General features: G+C 49.3%; 1 protein-coding gene across 5 annotated transcripts in view; it reads right to left on the bottom strand.

Annotated features, from left to right (window-relative positions):
- Nucleotides 1-17,178, bottom strand: part of SGPL1 (sphingosine-1-phosphate lyase 1) — a 38,273-nt gene extending 21,095 nt beyond the window's left edge. Inside the window, exons 1-2 of one of the 5 annotated variants that reach the window (XM_013172595.3) lie at nucleotides 17,065-17,178; nucleotides 1,175-1,340 (exon numbers count right to left, since the gene is read on the bottom strand). Coding sequence is in view for 3 of the 5 variants with exons in the window: in XM_067001000.1 (XP_066857101.1) it covers nucleotides 1,175-1,340; nucleotides 8,206-8,211 (172 nt within the window). In the remaining 2 variants the exon portion in view is untranslated. Of the gene's footprint in view, nucleotides 1-1,174; nucleotides 1,341-1,641; nucleotides 1,666-7,069; nucleotides 7,089-8,205; nucleotides 8,230-8,677; nucleotides 8,826-17,064 lie in introns of those variants that run through there. The other 4 variants (XM_067001001.1, XM_067001000.1, XM_067001002.1 and 1 more) reach the window with 4 other exon arrangements.
- Between the last annotated feature and the right edge of the window lie 311 nt (nucleotides 17,179-17,489).

The following is a 17,489-nucleotide window of genomic DNA, read 5'->3' as shown; positions in this document are numbered from 1 at the left end:
TCCTCCAGGCGTTTCAGCCAAGCACCAGTCACAAGACACTTTCACCAGGAAACAGCTAAACAAGCTTTAAAAGAAAAATCAACCATTTTAGGACTTCCCAATCTTATCTACAGCATCAGCCTTTTTCCCCCCATTTTATATACACTTCAGATATATTTTGAAAAGCTGCAGGAGGACAGTAAGTGCAGTCTGGCACATTCTGTAGCAAATATTTGTTAGCACTCCAAAAATAGCTTTTCTGTTGCACATTTGTGTGCAAACTGTTTAATTACAAACATCCACACTGAGGGGAAAAAATAAATTTCTGAAATATCCAGACAGCTTAATTAGACTTCATAATAACTAGTCAATATTTTAAAAATACTGTGCAGCAGTACAAACATTAGCCAAGAACCTATACTGGGCACAAGTTCCCACTATTCACTTACTCTTGCCTTTCAAAAAAAGCCTGTTTGAGGAGCAGAGAGGCACAGACGCTAATTAAAAACTCTGCTGTTTTTAACAAAAATAAGCATAACCCTGAGGCCTGGGGGATCTGCAAAGCACCGTTCTCCTCCAAGGGCAAGGCAGTTATCCCTGACAACCACGCAGAGACAGAAAATATTGCAGGTTCATCAAAAGAGGTCCCACTGAAGAGCTGCTGATATCAGAAATCGCTCAAAGTAGGAACCCGCTCAAAAAAAAAAAAAAAAAGCAGCACAACCACACAATTATCTTGGACCTCCTGAGGATGAAACACGTTCCCAGCACCAAACTGAAAGCCTGTTTTCTCCCCCAGGACGGGAAGCAATCAAGAGCAAAAGCAACCCAGACACTTTGTTAGTGACTGAGCTCCCAGGACCCCAGCTCTTGGATCGATTTCCCCAGGTTTTGAGCAAGGGAGTGTTGTGATGAGTAAAGGGCCCACCCAGAGGCAGAAGGGAGACCGAAGGAACTGAAGGAGATGCAGGCACATTCCAGGCTGGCCTGCCACACCCTCTGCAGGAACGGGGATGTTTCACTGCTTACCCAGGCTCTGACCCTATTTCGGAATAGGGTTTTGTCAATCCTGGCTGACAGCAGAAGGCGTGTTTTAACAGATGCTAAGTCTCTTTTTGCCCCTTTCCCCCCACTACCCGAGAACAACTGTCCCCTCTCCCTTCCCACAAAGGGAAGACCCATTTTAAATACTTACTCTCGGGCTGGAAGAGGAAGCCATGCAGCCATACGGCTAAAAGCGTAGAAGACAAGGTCAACCCAACTAACTGCCAGGGCTCCAGTCCATCGCAGCAGGCATTCACAAAGCCCGTTGCTGTCTCCCAGTACACCTGCAGGATTTCCTTGTAGGTAGAAATGGCATCCTACACCAAGGGAAACGAGACAGGCATTAAGAAAAGCTCAAACACGCACAAACAGGGCATCAAAAGTGCTCAAACGACAGAATTCCCCTCTGCTGGAGTCTATTGAGGTGTTTTCCAGTACACAGACCCCTCTTGCTTTCCCTAATCCCTGTGAAAGGAACAGGTAGGGCACATTGTCACTCATTTCCAATTAAAAACCACTGATAAAAACACATCCTTAGAGACTTCAGAGCGAAGAGCCACTGGCAGATGAGCAGGATGCTCAAGCTTCACAGTCCCAAGACGCACCACCAGATCTTACCATGGCCCAAGAGAAGCAGCTGTGTTATCCACAATATTCCTCTTTCCAAGGAATTATCTGCTCAGGTGGCAAGGGAAGACTGAGCTACCACCGTTCACCACGTACCACCAGAACAGGGCTATTTAAGTACCTAGAGCTGGATTTTTTTTTTAAGATGTGAGTACTCAGCAACTCCTCAGGGCTGAGATCTAATTATTGCATTCCTTACAAAAGAAGGACAGCAGAGGCAAACGCAACTGGAAGAAAAGAACACCAGAAAACTGTGATGCAATCATAATTACAATATTAAATTAGCAATCACTGCCAGGACAGAGCCCAAGCACCTACTAATCAATAGCTTCCAAGCACGCCATCTTCAAGCCTAGGAGAACAGGGTGGGGACAACAGGATGCACACAAGGGGGAAAGGTCATTTCCCCAAAACAGGGGGTCTCCTAAACAATTTTCTGTGGGGAAACAAGCGTTCTAGGGATGAGAATGATCCAGGTAGTCACACCTCGTTGGGTGCTACAACCAGATAAAAGTATTTTGGAATCTTCTTCAGCCCCCAGAGCACTCTGCCCAAGCCTCCTCCCAAACCGTGTTCCCCAGCTTTGCTGGAGGGCCGTCCAGGGTAATGTCCAGCACTACAAAAGAGAAATACAAATCCTTGATACTTACACTGTCAGAACCTCGGTGGGTTTGGAGTGCCTTACAAAGATGGATAAACCGCTAAGGTAATAGCTGCTACAACTTCCTTCTCAGCACCCCGCACAGATCTCACTTCTGGGGCAAGTTACCAACAGAAGCAGCATTTAGTTGGTTTTTTGGGTCACCCTTAGGCGTGGCACATCACCTCCAACTCAAGGGGAAAGGCTACCAGCAGCTTAAAAAGGCCAAGTGTTTCCAAACAGCCACACGAGAAAGGCAGGATGCCTCACAAAGCACTAATGAGCAATCACTGCTTTGGAAAAGCAGTAAAATACACGTGAGAGGATTGAAAAAACACTAAAGCAACCCAAATGTAAGGCTAAAACAAAAAATCTGTCGAACAAGAGTGCCAGCCTACTGCAGAGGAGTATCATCACCCTTGCCTCAGCACAGGGTGAAGGAGATGGACTGAACAGCGCAAAGCCACGGGGAGGAGCAGCCCCGAGAAGCCCAATTAGCACCCGTTTGCTGGGCGAAGGGCAGTTTAAGAACACACCAGCCACTTCTGCCCGAAAAAAGGCAGCCACACAACCCGCCGCAATTAGGCCACAGGTTGTTCACGCCCAGCCCTCCAATTCTGGCACCACGAAGATGATTTAACGGGTGCGTTTAGGGGAAGGTCTGCCTTTTCCGCTAACCAGAGGGACTTCTCAAGTTTCAGCGAGCCTGCGCAGCTTTCTGGGAGCAATCCCTGCAAAGGAGTGCTTAACCAACAGGGACAACGTGTCCTGTAAACGCAGGCTGCTCGACTCCAAACTCACTGCAGACATCCCCGTGCTTCGCTCGGGATCATCTGAAAGCTGTGACACTCCCGGATGCAGCTGCACAACCCTGCTTCCTCATCACTGTCATCAGGAAAAAAAAAAAAGGCTCAGGTTTGTAATGAAGGCATCACGGCAACACACACAATGACCCATCTGCTTTCTGCTCTCAGCCTGCTGCAAACACCAGGCAACATGCCTCAGCTAACTTTCATGTTACCGGGATGTGAGACAAAATATTTTACCTTAAGTATGCACCGAGGTAAAAGTACGCACACCAGCACTGCTATGTGGTAACCCAACGATGCTACCAAGCTTTGAACAAACGAGAAAAGATCTGTGATGTTAATGCTAACCCCAAGGATTTCTTTCTCTTGGGATCGCTGCAAAGAATAGTTTGAGAGAGCAAAGCTTTCTCTGTACCTCTCACTTTCTCCTTCAGTCATTTCATACTTACAAGAGTTTAAAGGGCGAGATTGATCGAGTTAGGAGGATACTGAAAAGAAATTAAGGCAACAGTGCAAAGTGGGACGGGGAACTGGTTAGCTATGCAACGGGATTTCTCAGCACTCAGCGTTTTTAAAGTGCTCGTTTGCCCCCACGTATCCACTACAACACAAGGCCTCTGTTCTCCGGATTGCTAACTTAACTCCAAAGGTATCATTCAAACATGCCCTGGTTTTATTACCCCCAACAACGCGTGATGGCAGCCTCGCTGCTGCAGCTCCACGCTGCTTCCTTATTTCACAGGGAGGAGGCAGGGGTAATAAATGCCTCCGTTTAGCCCAGCTGTTTTAATTCTTTCCCCTCCGGCTCTGGAAGGGCCCCTCACACTGGAGTCAAAAGGCAGATTTGGCACCCAGTCTCCAGTCTGGACTCCTGGGGAGACATCACAGCGCCGAGACCAACCTGACTGTCACCTGCTGGGGGTACGGCACCGATCTGAGACCCACCAGCCATGCCCAGAAAACTCAGGTTCAGCACAGCAGCTGACCACAGAATCTTCTGGGTTGGAAAAGACCAAAATCATCAAGTCAGCCCTCAAGCTGAGTCCCATCACCCAGCCACGTCCCTTACTGCCACGGCGATGACTCCCCGGCTTCATACATGTCCACTCCCCAAGGACACAGGCATTTCGCAGTTATTTCCTAACTTAGCTCAGCCAGAAGAAATGCTGGCCACGTGCAATAAGCAGAGATGCAGTTTCAGCTCTGTGGGATTAGAACATACCTTCGCCCCTGCCATGACCACTTCCCCAGCTGGGCTAAAGACACTGAGCTGGCCTGATTTTAAGTCAATACACAGGGCAGGATTTCACGTAAGATAATAATCTACTTATTTGCGAAGATATCAAAACAAAATGGTTTCCCTTCCCATTACTGGAGAGCAGACAAGTTGGTTTTATTTCCTTAAAAGACTCTTCCCCCCACAAAAGCTTCACCAGGCAGGATTATTCTAGAAGTTTAAAAGCCTTACTTATGAGCACACTGAAAAATAAAGGGGAAAACTTCCACTGGAGGATTTATTTCTAATTCTCAGAGCATTACGACAGACCCAGGTATTAGATAAAATACTAATTGCTATCATTAGGACTTGCAGTATTCATTTGTCCTGGTATTAATGCACTCAACGACCCAAGCAGTTTACATGTTGAATTTTTAGCTCTACAGATTAGGAATATATCCTTAGGACTTTACTTCTAAAAGCCATTAGCCAGCTGAGCTGTTCCAGGGATATAGCACTTACACGACTACAAAAGAGGACAAATTAACTGCAGTAATGCTCTTCTGTCCCAGATGATAGAAAAGAAAGAAGGGAAAAATTGCCAAAGCTAATACGAGCAGATTTTGTAGTTTTGCCAGAACAGCATTTCCTTGGCTGAAAGTTAAAGGACTCAAATAAGCCTTAACAAATAAAAAAAGAGACAGAAAGGCAATATACTGGAGAGCCTCACACTTCTGTCACAAGTGCCTCCCCTTTCTGACACTGTAAAGTGAAAGCACTGTAAAGTTTACCTGTGGGAAGAGTGGGAAAAAAGTCTTATCAGCAGAATCTTCCTTCCCCCAGGACAGTATTTAAAGTGGGAGAGAGAATAAAGGAGCTTTTAAAGGCAAGTTTATTTTAAGTAATAGCATGAATCTTAGGCTGACTGTGAGAGAAGGAACTGCTAAGACCAAACCACATCCTCAGCTTTTGGAGTCCGCACACTTCAGTTAGCTGCAAATCAGCCAGTAACAGTATGAACAGCACAGCATTTGTTACCCTGCCTAAATAACGCGCCTGAGCAGGCGCCTGGCACCTCCAGCCACCTTCTGGCCTCGGTGCCAAATGCTGAGCAAGGAGAGCCGTGGCTGGATGTCAGCGGTGCCTCCTGCGGACGAGGAAGACCAGCACAGGCTCCTCGCGCGCTCCGGCCACGTTCCCAGCCCAGGAATCCTGCCACCAACTTCCCGTGCCCGAAGCCTAACATTTGGGTTTGCCATTTGTCTTCCCTCGCTGGGACGAAGGTGATGAGCGAGGCGGCGTGCCGTGCGACTCAGCACGTAGTAAATTAAGGGGCACGAAGACCACTCACAGCCACTGCGCTGCCTGGCGAAGCCCGGCGAGGGCAGAGGGCAGAACACACGTGTTGCTGCCACAAAGACGGCCTGCTGAGGTCCCAACCAAAAATATGCTGCAGAAGGACAGCCAATTTGCTTATTTATCACGCACCTAAGGAGGAGGAAGACTTCAATTAGCTGTGCCTGAGCTAGCACCTTGCTGCCGGTGTAAACCCGGCCGCAAAGGGCACGTCGGACCGGCACGACCGCAGAACCAGCTGGGCCACGGCGAACACCAGCCTCGCAGCCTGCAGCCAGGTTCCTGCACGAAAAGGGGTGGTTGAGCAACGCCACCCCTGTCTCAGGGTGCGAGTCACTGCACGCGCAGCGGTTTGGTTCGCGCTTGAGTAACAAACGTGCTCCTGTGTCCCTCCCTGCCACCCCCAGCCCCGGCAAGGGTGACAAACACCTTTACGTAAGCACCAGGCACACAGTGTTTGTTAGCCAGCTCCTCATCACAGCCTGAGTTTTTTTAGCATGTTGCCCCCCACAGAAGACATGGGGACACGTGGTGACAGCAGACAATCTCTCAGAAATCAAGAATCGTGAACCTGGAGCCACAAGGGCTGAACTCTGGAAAAAAAAAAACACATTCAGGTCATGCATATCTTACTGCAGCTCTCTGGTACCACCAGCTTCTTCTGGGTCATGTTTTCCACTGCTGCCATACTGAAAGCCTTTTTTTTCCCTCTAGTTGGTTGTCTCCCCCCGCATGCACTGTGTATGCAAAAGGAATGTACATATACTACCCCACCAGCCCTGAGTTCATGGGGAGTGGCTAGAGACTGGCTAATTATAGCTTCAGCACAAAAACAAACAAGGCAGCAACTCCGAGTAAGACCGGCAGCACCCCTGGGCTCTACTGCAGAGAGGAAACATAAAACTCTCAAAACAAGATGGAAAAATGCTGATTTGAGGCTCAAAAAAAAAAAAGTGTAGTTTTACAAGAGCTCAAGGGACTTTCCAAATGAGGTGCAATTCAGATTTCACATGGGGGCGAGGGAAAAGAGAAAAAAACAACACAAAGAGCAGTTATTGTGAAAAGCCTACCAGTTGCTCCCCTACAAAGCCAAGAAGAAACTAAGCAGTGCTTGAGAAACAGCCTTCCGCTGTGGAGCAACAGCATTTAACCCAAAACACACACAAGATGTCACCTCTTGTCCAATCTGCTCTCTACGACAAATGGATTTACAAAAGCAAAGCCTGCACGTCTCGAGGCGTGCTCCAGATAGCACAGGTCTCACATGGGACTGGGTTCACTCAATATAAACCCATTACAGCTCTCCCTGGGGGTCGCTGGCTCCGCGGAGGTGCAGTTTCTGCGAGGAAACATCCTCCCAGCCTCCACAACAACGAGGACGAAAGAAGGGCTCAGTACTCCCTGGGCTGGGGCTCATCTGGGCACATTTGTTCATTCCTCTGCTTGGCACCCTCTCAGATGCTGATCACGCAGTCCTTTCTGCCTGCCTTCTGGGGAACAAAACGGGTATTTATGTGAAACATTCGGCGAGTAGCTCGGTGCCACGCAGAGGTACGCGAAGCGCTGGAAGATAAAGTCGTGGCGGGGCTGTTTGAAAGCAGCCGATGGCACAGCAATTGTTCTGGGAGCGGGCAGCAGAGAACAAAGGCAGCACCGAGCCTGGCACAGCTCCCCAGCGGGGTTATGCAAGCAAAACCACGGCTATCAGCACAAACCAAGCACCGCTGTCATGCACGAAGGGTCCTTTCCTTCACCACAGCACTGGATCCTTACCGATCCCAGCAAAGCACTATGCAAAACCCTTGCTCCTCACATACCCTTCCTGGTTCATGGCACAATGAGTGCCCCATGAGTGAGGGTGGGCAAAGCAGAGGGAAGCTCTCGGCACACAAAGGCTTCCAAGAGATGGCAGCCCGCGAATTTCTAGGAAATGTAAATCTTTGCTGCTAAGAGTATCGCAGCCACCCCGCCTGCTGCTACACCGCCGAGGAGCCAGACCTCAGATTCATCTCGTGGTCTACACACAGCACTAACACATGCTTCAAAGCCTGTGCTAACCAGTAAAGGCCATCGCCATTTAGCCACTACACGGAGATTTCCGACACTGAGGCCGATTCATACGTGGAAGGGAATTTTGTCAGCCTCCTGGAAGCAGGGAATGAGAACAGGTCAAAAACACACAGCTGAAAAAAACGGAGCACAAGCAGGTCAGGCCTTCCGAAACAACCCTCGCCGTGGGGCAGGCTCTGCAGCGGGCGAGCACTTTGAAACTGCTTTTTTGGTTTTTGTTTGTTTGTTTTTAGTTTTTTGCCAGAATGGTGTGGTTGGCACCAGGGGCAAGCGACATCCACAAACCCGTATCCACAGAAATTTTCGGCCCTACCAAAAACCTTTCGCCAACGAGGGTCGCAGCAAGGTTTTGATCACAACCATAGCCAAACTGCTGGTAAATAAATGGGATGATGAGGTTCAATGTAACATCACCAAGGAGCAGAAACAGGCCAGAGAATGGGAGGCGAGGACCGAGGTGTCACCTCCATCAGCGGGGTCAGCAGATCCTCAGGTAGAGGAGAAGCCAGGAACCCTGTGCTTAGGAGGCCAGAAGCACACAGTGAATGAGGAAAAACGAGATTTTTCCTCACTGAGATAAGAAAGTTCCCAGTGCCAAGCAATCCCTTGTGCTGGGGGCACGGGCAGGATCACAGCCTCGCGCCACAACTCGGGAGAAACACCGTATTTCAGAGAAAGCTCCAACCCCCAGCACGCCACCCCCTGAACCAGCTTTCCCCAAGCCCCCGCCTGCTCCGAGGACCCAAACCCCGAACCCACAGCGGCCTTCCAGCCCCGACACCCGGCTGCTCTCCCCCGGGGAGCCCGCTGCGAGGCCCCGCGGCCGGCCCGCCGAGGGGCGCTCCCTGCCGGGGGCAGCGGCCGCCCGGCCTCCCCTCAGCCCCCGGTGCCCCGGCGGCAGCGCCGCCCGCCCGGCCCCGGCTCCCCGCCGCTCACCATCGCCGCCGCCGCCGCCGCCTCCTCCTCGGCCGCCGCCGCTCCGGGGCCCGGCCCCGCTCGGCTCCGCCCCGGCCCGGGCCTCCCGCACCACAGCGCCCGCTGCGGGCCGCGCCGGGGAGCAGGGCCCGGGCCGCTCCGCAGGGCGGCCGTGGGGAGCACCGTCAGTGCCGGGCGACGAGGAGGAAGGGCCGTATCTCCCAGTAATGCCCCCCGGAGGAGCCTCAGCCCCTCACACTGAGCGTGTCTGCACGGCACGCCTTGCTTCCTCAGAGCTGGGCCAAAGCCTGCAGTTATTCGATGCCCTCCAGACCTACGCGCTATACATTGGCCTCTCAGGTCACGTTTCCTAACTCAAGGCACTCAGGTTTCTTAAAATGAACTCAAAATCTCGTTAGTCAACACCACAACACGGCCCTGCTGCAAAAGGGATACATCCAGCGGCTTGCACAGGTCCCTGCATGGCTTTTATAATGTTTGCATTTGACCTCCTGTGCCTTTGTTTCTGCAGGGTTTTGAAAACACTGCACGGGCATCAGCTCCGGGCATTCCTGGCTAGTGCAAATATTTAACTCTGCTGTATTAAACCATTTCATCAGCTGTCACTGTGCCATCCAAGCTGTCTCTTCACAGACGATGGCATCTTACATCAGACAGACAGCACTTTTATCTCAAGAAAACTGCCCTCATGGGATTGTTTTTAGAAGTATTTGTAGCTATCAGATGTTCTTTTTAGCAGGAGGGAACAAACAGATCTGTTATTAAACCACTATCAGATTCACAAAGTAGGTCTTCATCGTGTGCACTTGGCAAGAAAGTCTAAGGCAACTCCAGACATGCTGTACTTGCTGAATCAAAGAGCACTGAGGCCCTCAAACTTTCACAAAGTGTTGATATTTGGAAAAAATATTATTTTAAAAAAGGTCTAAATAGCATTTAGGGTGCAGGAAGAAATCTTGTTTCTTAAAACCTCAAAAGCCTCTTAAGGATGCATCATCACAAATCTTGTTCGGCTTCACACGTTTCCACACAATGCCAGGAAGCAGAGAGCTTGGTTTGTTCAGTTTAGCTAAACACAGGTAGAAAGGAGTGTGATATCTTGCTATAAACCCAGGGGTGGGGAGGAAGGGACAGCAGGGGGGAGAGGAGCCCTTTCAGGAAGGGGACAATGGTGGCATGGGAACAAACGGACGGAGGTTGGCTGAGATCTGGGAAAGGGCTTGCTGCCGCTGGAGAGCCGAGGCTCCGCAGCAGCCTTTCTGCGAGAAAAGCAGGGACAAAAAGCCCTGATTTGTAGGTGAAGTTTTAGATGTTATGAAAGGATGGAGTTGCTGGCACAGAGAGGAGCCTGGACTCAGTTATCCGATGAGTTTGTTTCCCCCTCCATGTCCCTGATGCTCTTATGTGACAACATAATGTATGTTCCTATACAATAAGGTCTCTCAGTGCCAGGTCTTGCTACTGCTGTAAGAAGCCACTTAAGTGTAAACCCTGTGGATGCCATTTGGGGAGTCAGGAGCACAATCATTGCTAGATAACTCACAAGCCTCAAAAGCCAGAGCCACTTTCTCCAAAGCACATTACAAAGGACAACAACTTCCTCACAGCCTTCAGTCCAAGCTTAAGGACCTCGCCTTGACACTGGAAAACTCACTCCATGGAGGTTTTCCATGCGCAGAGAAGGGAGCTGCCTCCCCAGGAGCACCCAGCACTCCTGCCAGCATCGCCCTTGCTCAAGCAGAGGTTTCACACTCTCCTTTAAAGGCTGGCTTGGAAAAAAAAAAAAAAAAGGCTGAAAATTTAAAAAAGGGGGCAAACATTTCCCAGATCAACCCAGCAGGACATTCACCATTTACAAGCAGGTTCATGCTGCCTGCCTAAGCACATCACCACTGCATTAAGAAACAAAAATCAATAGTTAAATCAGCAAAGCTCCAACCACTGTTCTCAGGCACAAGGCACAGTAAACCTGTGCTCTTAGCAAGCAGCATTGCTCGCCAGCAGGCAGGAATTACAGCCTCTGCTCCAGCCAGCCATGGCCTGCAGAAGATGGAAATGAGAAACACATTGGCTTGCTAGAACAGACCACGACATACACGCTGCGTCTCACCCCAGCCTCATTTCCTCCCCATACATTCCCTGCTGATTGACTGGAGACCGCAGTATGCGATGCTGGGAAGTCGCTCGCAGCACTGAGCTGCTGTCAAGTCAGCAGATCTGGACCTCCAAGGGTTCCTCCGCCGGCCAAACCCTTTGTGCCACCAGGGCAGGAATCCCGAGCACGCGACCACATCCTCAGCCCCAGCAGCCGGCACAGCCCAGGGACCCAGCCCTGCCGGAAAGGGTCCTCAGCACGTTCACACGAGGGTTTCAATTCCACAACAGGGGTGGGGGGCTGTCTCGTTTGGTTATTGAGCAGAAACATGCTTCTGAAGTAGGAAAGCAGCACCGATAACATTAAAGTCACGTGCACTGCCCGCTCACGTTGTTTTAGCTGAGGGCAGAGTTGAGGTGAAGCAGCCCACCAGGCAGGGTTCACCTGCTTGTCTGGAGGATGTGAAACACCGAGGAGGGGATGCCACCCTACTGGCTTCCCCTGCCTAATCACAGAACAGAGGAAATGCCACACTGGTCGCTCACAGAGCCATCAATAACTAGCACAGGGCAGATACTGACTGTGAGCAGTTCATCAGCTAAGCAGGTCACCTCATAAAAACACAACACAGTTAATTTGATCATTTTAAGGAAAGAACCTAACTATTTAGAAACAGAGAGCAGAAGCAGCAAACTGCGTTCCCTGTTTTAGTCTGTACAAGGCCCACATTTCCATCAGAGCAACCATGGTGTTAATGCAGCCCCAATCTCACTTCTGCCATCATTTGGCACATTTTGTTAGCATGATTGTGCACGAGCAGAGGGCAAGAAATCAACAGGAAGGGCCCTTGCAATGAAAGCATAAGCAAGGATTTACATAGAAACCATTATATCTGGTTTAACCTAGAATTTTTCAGTTGATTTTTTTGATTTATAAGTAAACGGATCAAGAATGGTAGCTATACTCTACACTAGCAAAACTCCTTTCCTGTAATCTTAATTTATGCAACTTTATATTGTGCACATATGGGCTCAGTTCCTCAAAACGCCATAAAATATTCCTATTTGGCAGACAGCATAGGCTCTCATCTTATAGAAAATTGCTCCAAAATTGGTGGAATTAAGAGGAATCGCATTCCTTTTCTTGTTTTCAAGTTGCTCGGGACACAGAAGCAACTCAAAGTGCTGAAACGCGAGCCCTTGGAAATAAACATTTACATTATGCCTTTTGTGTACGCAATGAGAAACACAAAACTCTGGCTTTATATGAACTCCACAGGAGTTAAAGAAAGCGGTGGGATATATTTTCAACATTTTTACCCTAGAAAATTTAGGAAATGACTGCACTTTGTGATTACAGCTCAAGATCAGGAAAAGGCAAGCCACCCAAAAAGCAGCAGCTCTGTAGGAGAAAAAAAAAAAAAAAAAGCAATTTTCCTCCCCCTTTTCCTGTCCAGTTTTATAGCCCTACATGTAGTTCCCCAAATGAATCTTTTTCCTGCTGCTGAGCTGCAGATTGCAGCGACCAACATTTCCCAGCCAGCCTGGGTGTTCCTTGCAAGCATTTACCCCAGCGCTCCCCCATGGGGTTTTTGGCGCTGCCTATAGCCATAATGCTTTAGGTTTCCATTTCAAGGGGGTGGTCCTGCTGGAAGGATCCTGCCCCAGTTCGCATCCACAGAGGTGTCTGAGAGCCTCTCGGGAGGTGACACTTCGCTGCAGCGCTCCGGACTTGTCCTAGTGCCACCACTGTGCTGTCCTCTGCTGAGGATGCTCTGGGTGCAGGAAGCTGAACAAGTCCCCACCCAGAGCAGGGGATTTTTTGGTCGTTTACACATCCGCCTTGTTCCTGTCACCCATTTAAGGCAGCAATGGGGAACAAAGCACCAACATCTTTGTTCTGCCATCAGCAGCAGTATCAGCGCTGCATCCTGGTGGCAAGCTGGCTCACGCTGCTACAGGGACACATGCGGGCTGTGATGCAGAAAAGATCTTAATTACATAGCACCGGATAACATGCCAAGGTGCATCAGAAGAGATCCTCATGCTTTCTGCTGGCTTTAGGCGTCAGCACTCGCAGAAGCTATGTGAGTGATGGTGTTTCACCAGCCTGAGCACCAGGATCCAGCCCTGGTTGGAGCAATGCCATGAATTACCACGTCCTGGCTTTGGCCAGCTGTCCAAGCTGCATATTGTCAAACTAGAAAATAAATAGTTTGAGGTGATGCTAACAAGCGATGCTTCTTGGAAGCTGCAAAATAAACCTGAAAAATAAACCAGACTTGCCACCCTTTAAGGGGTTCCTGAAGCCTAATAAGCCACACCACCATAACCAGCACAAATCCTGACTGGCTCCTGGCTGAAAAACCACCCTCAAAAACCACGCACAGCTGAAAAACCACACACAGCAGTTCCTCCGCCTCACCCTACCCCCAGCAGCCTCCAGGCAGGAGCACCTAACACTGAGCATTTCATTTTTGCCAGATTTCCAGTGCAACACAGAAGGATTTCAAGGTCTATCGTCTTATACCACAGAACAGTGTTCCCATTCAAGTCCCAATTTTATTCATTTGCAAATGCTTTTGCACCTCACCACACGCTGAGGTGCATTAGCCCAGGGTTATGATTCAATTTCCAGCTCACGCACTTGATAGATTTATCACCTCGAGTGGGATTTACACCACGGTTTTAGGAAGATGCAAGACTTCATTTGCACACAGCAGACAAAAAAACAGCCCTCCCATGATACGGGCTGGAAGACCTGCAAAAGGAAGCTGTCTCTCCCTCTTCTGACCATAGAGGGAGCTGACTCTCCAGCGTTAGCCTTCCCAAAAAGGAAGCACACGAGCTCCCAGCCCCAATATACAGCCCAGAAATTGTTTTGGCCCCTTTCCCCAGCACAACACCCAGACCTCACATGCAGAGGAAGAAGGCAATTTAGATTAAATAATTAAGGACTCTGGATACTGTTCCCCCCTAAACTACAGGTGATCACAGAGAAAAAACTATAAACACTTTCTTTAATATGATTGATTGCTCTTGCGAAAGTTCAGCACGGGAAAAGAAATCAGAGAGGAAAACCCTCCACCATTCGGCTGACGAGTCATCATGCATTATAATCCCACATTTAAACGAATGATGAATTGCTTTTAAGAAGTGACTTAAGTCAGTGAGCACGTTATCAATCTTGCACTGGAGAACAGTCTTCCTATCCTCCTGTTCTGTAAATCACCCAAAGTGTTCAGAGGTTTCTGTCTGACAAGCTCCATAGCCATATCTTCCTTGTCAATCTTATCAACCACTTGTTTAATTGTAAAAATGTAAATAAAATGCAGCACGAGCTGGCCCGATGCCTCATGACTCGCACATCGCCTCCGAAGGGAGAGAAACAGGAGGTTTCCCAGCTGCACTCGAGGCTTTTCAAGGATCAGAACAACTCCGATGAATGAGCCATGTCCAACCCCAGAGCACAGCAGCAGCTTGGTGAGAACAAGATGCATGTGCCAGGAAAGTCTCCGTGATTTCCTTGTGCCTGAGCAATATCAGATCAAGTATTAATTGAAGAGCAAGACCCCCTAGAGCAAAAAATAAACTGGAATAAAGTCACACATGGCTATGTTCACCATCCTTGGGACCACCCAGGACTTTCTTCATCATCATCTACTGCTACACAAGACAGAGATGCGTTCGGTGGCAGCAGGGATTATGAGCACCTGTGGCACTAAGGGATGTAATTCAGTGATGAGACTCGGCAAGTCAGGTTGATGGTTGGCCTTGATGCTCCTGAAGGTCTTTTCCAACCTAGAGGATTATATGAAAAACAATCCCAGCATTGGCTGCTCTGGCCACTCTGGTGTTAGCAGAGTGTGCTCTTGTATCCTGCTGGCTCAGGTTGCACTGGTAAATAAAACATTTCATTTCAACATCAGGACGCTCAGCCAAGTAAGTGGATACCCAATACAAAGGGTAATCTGCTAATTACATCCCAGCGTGCAAAGACATTGCTGATGATACCGCACACACACTGAAAAATTAATGGCCAGCTAGGACTTGAACGTGCACCAACAGGAGGCTTTTCACATCCTCTGGCTACTCCTACCTCTATCAGCATCTCATCACCAGGTCTTGGGACATGAGGCTGTGAAATTACTCCCAGCATCACCAGAAAAGCACCCGCAGAGGACTAACTCTTACTGAAGAGCAATCCGCTCCCCCAGCGTTAGCTGGATTAAGAAGTGACTTCCAGCTCCCAAAGCTGGAAAGGTGCACAGTGGTCTAAAGATCTTCTAAAACATGTAGGTTTTTTTACATCTCCCCCCCCAAAAAAAAATCCCCAACAGAATAACGTGTCAGCTAAGGATGTGTTGCCTACCTACAGCCTCCACCCACGCACAGCAGTGCAGACCATTTTCCAAAGCAATTCAAGCACCTCAGTTTCACTGAAGGCAGGTAACACAAAATGGCCCTTTAGGAAAGCTGATTTAACACACAGCATTTGCAAACAACGTCTGGGTAATGCTTCTCCCATCCTGGTGCATTCTTTGACCCTCGCAGAAAGGCATTAAAGCAGCGTGGCAGAGATCTTGTTAAACAGCCACTTGCTAAATCAAAAAGCCAAATCAATAGCATAGGCATAGCCTGACTTTAAAAACTACTTACAAACTAAATTAAAAGCAGTCGTGTTGCCGATTGACAAGATTAGAAAGGTTTCCCTGGCAATCATTGAGATTACAAACTAATGAACCATGCAGACGGAAGACATGGTGGGGGAAGGCATTTGCACTGTTGGTTTTTTAACAAATCTAGTCACATCTCAAGGGCTCACACAAAGCATTATCATCTTTTAAAAAAAAAAGGAAAAGTTTCCTGGATATTTCTCTTCACCGTGTGCTTCACACTAGCCCAAGGAAGCTCACAGCAGTGCCAAAGTCCAAAAGCAGAGCAGAGGGGGATTAAAATAACAGCAAGAGTGTTTGCTTGGGCAAAGGGAGCAGGGTAGGCTCCTCCAAACTTCACCTGCAGCTCCCAGGGGGATGAAGGAAGAGCAAATACCTCAATGGGGAACCAGGTCCCATGGCTCACCTGCTTCCCAAAGTTTTATAGGGGAATGACAGAAACAAACGTGGGTCTCGAAGGTGAGAGAGAAGGAAACAGGGTTGCAGCCAAGATATCTTCAAATTCTTCTCTTAAAGAAGAAAGAACAACTTTCCATGTCAGCTGTGGCCAGGGCTAGAAGTAATAAGGTAAAGCTGCAGCAAGACGAGGCATGCAGAAAGTGTTTATAGCAGTCAGAGCAGTAAGGCACGGGGATAAATTCACCATAGGAACCAGAAATCCCCTTCAGCAGAGGGTCTTTGTAAAGGGGCTCATCCCAAGCAGCACTGCTGAAGCAGGGGAGATGGGCCGGGCGACCGCAGCCTTATTCCCTGCCTTTCCACAAAACACCATTGTGCTTTAGGCAGCAAAGCCTTTAATTCTGCTTATCAGACCCGAAATACAGAGACACAGCCTGGGCTCAGGGGACCTCAGCTCCTACCAGCTCTGCGTGCCCAGGCTGTCCCCCCGACCCCATCCATTGAGCCCCCCGACGTGGAGCTGTGGTGGGCAATGCAAAATGAGCCCTGACATTATTCCACAGCCCCTTTTGGGTGGGGGGGTGAAGGAACAAGGGGAAAAAAAAGAGAGGGAGGCAGGCGTTGCTGCTGCCCTGAGCAATGCAGCCTAGCAACCCTAACACAATAAGGCATGGATTTGCAAATGGGGGGATTTTGGGAGCCTCTCAGCAAGGAGAAACTCACTCTTCTGTGCCTCTTAGGAGAGGCATCACTGGCACTGACTGCTTTCCTCACCCAGATAGCACATTCTGGGTTTTCCCTGCAAAACAATTGCCTAAAAATAGGCTGGGAAGGGAGAACCCCACTTACCAGACTCAGCTTAGGTGAACCATCTCAAAAAGGGCTGCTTCAAGGCCAGAGCCAGAGAAAAATAGCTCCAAACCTCTCCAAGCCCAGCTTTTACTGTTGCTGCCCAAGTATTTTCACCTGTCTGATTACTGTTTGCTTTTTAAACAGGCAACACTGGCACCACTCAGAGACTTGCTCGCAGAACAAGCTGCATTTGCAGGAATTGCAGCTTCTCCCAAGCATTTGTCCTAAAGAAATACCAGACCTGCAGAGTTCTGCTCCTTGGAGCTGATTGCATTTGTATAGGGAACCCCAGGGGCAGGGACAAACCCCAGGCTGCCCAGCACAAAGCCATCTCCCACAGAAAGCCCCAGGGTACGTCCCACCTACCTCAGAGACCCGCAGCAAGGAGAAGATGGATGCTTTGGGAACAACCACAGCTTCTTGAGGGACCCACTGCCCCGAAGGTCACAGAGCAAGTCTGTTCCCATCCAGGAGCAGCAGAGATGGGGCAGAAAGGGACACAGACAAAGCTACTTCAGAGACTGAGAAACCCAGCCCAGCTGGAGACTGGACTTAAATATTCTCCAGGGGCCATGGGGGTGGTGGAGGCCCCAGGTGAGGTTGCTCGGGGCTGTTAAGGCCCAGTAGTGCCCTCAGCTTTACCCCAGGGACACCTGGCCCCAGGAGTTATTGCAAAGGCCCCCCTTTGTGGTAAATCGTCTTTTAGCAGGACAAGAGTCTGCCTGCGTTTACAAGAACTGGAAAAGTGCTTGTGGAGTACCCAATCAAATCAAACAAACAGACGTTTCCCC

Source organism: Anser cygnoides, chromosome 7 (genome assembly GCF_040182565.1).
Source record: "Anser cygnoides isolate HZ-2024a breed goose chromosome 7, Taihu_goose_T2T_genome, whole genome shotgun sequence".
NCBI classification, from domain to species: domain Eukaryota; kingdom Metazoa; phylum Chordata; class Aves; order Anseriformes; family Anatidae; genus Anser; species Anser cygnoides.
The sequence above is the reverse complement of the archived record's forward strand: the minus strand, read 5'-3'. Positions and strand labels throughout refer to the sequence as shown.